Raw genomic sequence first — 6,000 nt, forward strand, 5'->3', positions numbered from 1 at the left:
AAAAAAAAAACACATGAACGCACCCACATAGAAATGCACACTCACACATTTAGTTTTTTTGCTCACATATTAGGCACAAAGGCATTCGTGCTCCTATATACACCCGCACCCACACAAGTTTTGAACTCACTCTCACAGACTGAAGACTAGTGGGTCAGACATGCAGACAATGCGAGAGGCCTAAGGTATTGAGACAGTGTCTTTGTGTGAGTCCTGTAATCTCCTCGCCTCGCCGAGAGAGAGGGTCACATTCTTTGTTTGTTAAACAAGTGAAAAGAGCCTCAAATATGGCCTCCTTCCTGGTTGCGCTTGTGCTGTGTGGTGTGGCTCGGCGTTGCTTGTCTTACACACTGCGTGCGCACGTGTGCGTGTGTGTGTTTCTGTGCATGCTGCTAGGCTATGTGATGAGATAAACAGAAAAGAAAGTGAGACGAAGGGAAGATGAAAGAGGGAGAGAGAGTGAAATGACAGTGATGTACCCACAGAGGAATGTGGTGATGCCACATGTGGATGAGTGTGAAGAGGCTGCCCGGGTCACCTTGGGGTTGCCCCTGAAGCCTGCAGTTTGTACTTAGTTGCGCTCACTCAGGGGGTACCTCACTCAGGGGGTACCTCACTCAGGAGGTCCCTCACTCAGGGCCCAGGGGTCCCTCACTCAGGGGTTCGCGCACCGCACCGGCGTGCAAACCAAACCCCATGCACAAATGAGGTGTTTGGTATCAAAATTCAGGAACCGAATCCAAATGGCTGGGTACACAGACTGGCAGTGGTGGAAAAAGTACTCACATTTTTTACTTGAGTAAAAGTATCATTACTGAATATAGAAATAAGTCCGGAATTCAAAATGTACTTCAGTAAAAGTACAAAAGTATTGGCATCAAAATGTACTTAAAGTACCAACAGTACTCATTATGCAGAATGTCCCATTTCAAGTTTTCAAATGTATAAAAATCTTTTGAAAATAGCAGATCTACTCGCATCGCGAAGCATTCTGAGCTTGTAGATCGGCTATTTTGAAATATATATACAGTAGGGCTTTTCAGGACAAATAGTTTCAGCATTGGGTCTATCTCAGGTACTACTAATACACACAGTTTGTACTAGAAATAGTAAATACTATTTACTTTACATTTGAAATTATGAAGATATTTTCTTTATAATTTGTGAGCCTGTAGAATGGCAATTCTTGGTGCAGGACAAAGCAGCACACAACAGCGTATAACTCAGGAATGAGCGCATGTGTGCCAGCAGCCACGGTGCCGTGGGGTTACATCACTGGAACTTCTTTCATCATCATCCTCATCATCCTCATCATGGACATGCACAGACACAGAGTCAGCTGAAGCCACATTCCTCCAGCCTGCACATCCATGTGCTAATGACATCTAACTGATGACAGATCAGCCAGGGGCAAGGTCAACCATCTCCTCTCGTGTTTCACTCCATTCTGCCCGGTCTGTCTCACACAACAAGTTGCAGGTGCTGTAAGTCATTGGTTCTCAAAAGAACCCAGGGTTCCTTGGGGGGGGGTTCCAGGGGGTCCCCAGCAAAATGTGTTAATATAGCATCACAATAATTTTAACCACTTTAACCTTTTATATTTTGGCTATTCAAAAATAGCAGATATACAAGCTCATAGCGCGGCACCGAGTGCCGCCCTATGAGCTTGTAGATCTGCTATTTTTGAAAAATCTTCACTATTTGAGCAAATCATTGAATATAATATTTTTTAAAGCGAACATTTGTAACTCAAATCTTTGCTTCTGGGGTCCCTGGAACAAAATATTTTGACATCGGGGTCCGTGACCAATTACATATCATTTTGGGGGTCCTTGACATGAAAAAGTTTAAGAACCACTGCTGTAAGTGATATTTTTGTGTTAAAACTAAAAATATTATTATTACGATTTTTTTCATGTCTATATTCTGAAAGTAATCATTGCTATAGAGTGTTCAGTAAGAGCGGTCTCGCCATCTCTTCAGTTCTTTAGTAAGCAGAAAATACATATTTTCATACAGTCAGGAGAGAATGCCAATTCATCAGCTTCAGTTTTGTGTTGTTCCTGTCCGGGACCCCTAGGGGGTCCTCAGAGTTACTACAGGGAGGCCACCAAATTTTTGTGTAATAGGAACCTTTTCTTTGTTTCTTACATTAACCACTTACATCCCTATTTTGGTGGGAGGATTCACAGAACATAGCATATCTACGAGGTAAATTGGTTTGGTGTAGAGGGGGGGAAGAGCAGACCAAGTACAGAGCCAAAGGTCAAGTTTACTAAGTATTGACAGTTTAGGAATGAATATTAACATGAATCCAACATATTAATAGAAAATATAATGTATAAACAAACACTGATGATAGTGCTGACAAACACGTTCTGCAACACAATTATGTAGTGGGGGTCCCTGCTTCATCTCTCTCAGCTAAGGGGTCCTTGGCTTGAAAAACGTATGAAGACCCCTGACCTATGTATACTGTTCAAAGAAATGTAGGGAACACTTTGATCCTTTAATTATTTTGAGTTTTCATGAACTGTGTACATGCTGCTAACAAAAACTGCTCAAAAGAATTAAGGGATCAAAGTGTTCCCTTAATTATTTTGAGCAGTAGTGCTTACAGTAAGTACATAGGTCAGGGGTCTTCAACGTTTTTCAAGCCAGCATACATACATACATAAAGAACCTGATATCCTGTTACCCCTCAGCAACATAAGACATCATCATTTTTAAAAAATCATAAAAATATAAATCTTAAAACTGTAACATTGGACAAAAAAAACCCACTTAAAAACACAGTGTTAAGATGCAGTTCATTAGTTATTAGATTACAAAAGTAATAGGCTAGGTCATGGCTAGTGAATGGAGCAGGTGTGAGCTGAAACCTAGCCATGGGCTATTATTGATGCTCCCAGCTGTGGACTACACAAAGAACATGGAAGAATCATGTACATTCCTAACTCTGTGGTTCAATGACCATATGACACCGTTAGGTCAGTCATATAGTGTGCGTTTGTGCATATAGTGTGTATGTTTGTGTGCTGTGTGTCAGTCAGTCTGTCATTGGACAAAGAGGAGGGTCTTCTTCTTTGTACCCCGCCTGCAGCACAGGAAGTAATGTGGGGAGAAGATAGCATGGACCCCACTGCAGCTGCCAAGAAAAACACACACTCGCCACATTGCAGTGATTTTAAACACACACGCACACATTTTAGGCCATTTTATGAACGCAATTAGCCGAAAATAGCAGATCTACAAGCTCACAACACGTTGCGAGCTTGTAGATTACTTCAGACTACAACAGACTGGCAGTCGAATGAAGACTCTGGAGATCAGACGGTTGGAAGGTGTGGGGGGGAAAAAGTAGCTTTATGAGCGCCTGAGCCAACACCGACGGATGGCTACTATGGTGCTAAAAATAGCCCATCGCTTGATGTATTTTTTTCAACAACAAACACATGAACACGTAGATGTTTAAATCATTTGAGAAGTTATAAACATAACTACTGCACTGCAGAGTGCTTATAGGGCATGGGCACAAGGTTATCTGCGTTTAGACTATTTTGGTGTAGCCTATAGGCTATATCTTTTGTATTTAATGTTAAACCTAACCTGAATGGTTCCTTAATTGTTAAGCCTATAACTCTAGAGATATTTTAAACTACAAAACAACCTTTTCTTTTGTGAGGACCAGGGAAATTGTCAAAATCCACAATACTTGTAGGGACATCTGGCCCTCACAAGTATGGTAAGTATGGTGTGTGTGTGTGCGCACGCGCACGCACACACACACAGCCTCACCCTCACACACGCACATACGCGCACGCATGCGCACACGCACACACGCCGATTGTACTGCCGATTTGGCTGTTTTGAAGCATCTTCATGTGTGCTCCGTGTTCAGGCCAGCTGCTATCAGGTCTGTGTCTAATGTGTGAATTGATGTTCTAGTAGTCCATGTTTATATGCAAAGAGCAGATGGTCTCCCCCCCCCTCCACCCCCCCAACCCGAACACAAAGAGGCGAGGAGGAAAGGGAGGACCGGCGGGTTGTCCCCTGCTAGGGGCAGATGTTAACCCCTCCCCTGGGGGGCATCGTGATGGGGGGGTGTGAGGGGAGATGGCCACTGACCGCCGTTTCACACCGAGGGGGCCTCTAATGTGTAGCGATTAGGTTAGAATCCAGGGGTTCAAACGCTGGTTCTAACTCTCTAGGGTCCGGGGACCACCAAGGGGGCCCAAATGGACCCGTACGGCATTGGTTCTCAAAGTAGGGTCCGGGGACCCCCAGGGGTCCTCGGGGGAATACCATGGGGTCCCCAGCAATATGTGTTAATATAGCTTCACAATCATTTTAACCACTTTAACCATATTTTCTACTTTGGCTATTCAAAAATAGCAGATCTACAAGCTCATAGCGCAGCACAGATGCAAGTCTTTGAATATATATATTTTTAAAGCGAACATTTGTTCCTCAAAACATTGCTTCTGGGGGTCCCTGGAACAACATATTTTGAGATGGGGGTCCGCGGCCAAATACATATAATTTTGGGGGTCCTTGACATGAAAAAGTTTGGAACCACCGCCTTACGGGACTGTAACTCCTGGAAGTTACTTCAGCATTGTAACAATACTGTGTGTGTGTGTGTGTGTGTGTGTGCGTGTGTCTCTGTCTCTCAGGCTCAGCACAGGGACGCCTTCATCCAGGAGCGCTACGGCCAGTACGACCTCAGCGATCCGTTCTTGGCGCTGCAGCGCGACAGCGAGGTGGAGGAGCGCCAGCAGCAGCACCACACGCACCACCCCGGGCCTCCTCCCCACCACCACACGCACCACGGGGGGCCGCGGGCCGGCGCCGTGGGGCCCAACCCTCTGGCCGTGCTCAAGCTGGTCATGGCCCACTGCAAGAGGATGCAGGAGAGGATGATGGGACAGCTAGCGGCCGCCGAGAGCAGACACAGGAGGGTAAGGAGGGACCATGTAATACACCCCGACACTGTCAAATCCTCCTTCGGCTGTGCCTAGCCTACATCTTTGTTTCACACTGGGGCTCGCATTGACACTATTGTGTGTGTGTGTGTGTGTGTGTGTGTGTGTGTGTGTGTGTGTGTGTGTGTGTGTGTGTGTGTGTGTGTGTGTGTGTGTGTGTCGCTCTTTCTCTCTCTCTGAAAATAGTCATTCTGCCAAAATAAAAGCTCTATAAATAAGGCACAGACCTGTATTTTTAGAAACAAAGGTGACAACAGACTTTGAAACAGATGTGTCTTCACGTACTAGATGCATACTGTGTTTATGCAGGGCTGCCAACATTGGACTGTCAAAATCCAGGAGATTTGTTTTTTTGGGGCGGCGGGGGGTCCTCCCCCCGAAACTTTTGAACAGAGTAGATGTAAAAAAAAGTTTGATACTTTTATCAGGCTTGCTTAACTAGCATTGGAAAATGATGGGTACAATTTCATCCATTCAAACGCTAAAAGTAGACCTACAGAAATTGATTTGATGACTGAAGCAATGTAAGACCCATCTTTAACTAGAAAAAGTGCTCCTCGGAGCACAGGTCTCCGCCAGGTCAGGTAGGTTATTGTGGGCCAGCAGTGTTCGGAATTCATGTGTGTGTGTCTGCGTGTGTGCTTGCATGGGTGGTTGCGTGTGTGCGTGCGTGCGTGTGTGTGTGTCTATCCGTGCGTTCATGCATGTTCATGCATGTGGCCATGCTTCAGACACGGTTGAAGTGGATGAAGGGTAATGAGGCAGGCAGACATCAGGCCACACCCAGGGCTTAAAGAGTGGATATGCAGCCTTATCAGAGTTCAACTGGAGGCCTGTGGGACTCTCTTAAAGCAGTCTGCCGCTCTGCAGGCCTCCGAGAGAGAGAGAGAGGATATGACTTATCACAGCTCCTCAGTAAGCACTAATGACTCATATGTAATTTAAGCAGCACAGGTTCACTCCTGTTACTGGAAACATGAAGTGATCTGTCTTTTGTTCATCAAATGATGGTGCA

At 45.2% G+C, this 6,000-nt stretch overlaps 1 protein-coding gene across 1 annotated transcript in view; it reads left to right on the top strand.

The window, feature by feature from the left end:
• Window positions 1-6,000, top strand: part of cttnbp2nlb (CTTNBP2 N-terminal like b) — a 43,476-nt gene that overhangs the window by 26,113 nt on the left and 11,363 nt on the right. The window contains exon 3 of the mRNA XM_080445287.1: window positions 4,677-4,961. Within this exon, the coding sequence (XP_080301413.1) occupies window positions 4,677-4,961 (285 nt within the window). The remainder of the gene's footprint in view (window positions 1-4,676; window positions 4,962-6,000) is intronic.

This window comes from Gymnoscopelus braueri, assembly GCF_963280865.1.
Source record: "Gymnoscopelus braueri genome assembly, chromosome: 12".
Lineage (NCBI taxonomy): Eukaryota > Metazoa > Chordata > Actinopteri > Myctophiformes > Myctophidae > Gymnoscopelus > Gymnoscopelus braueri.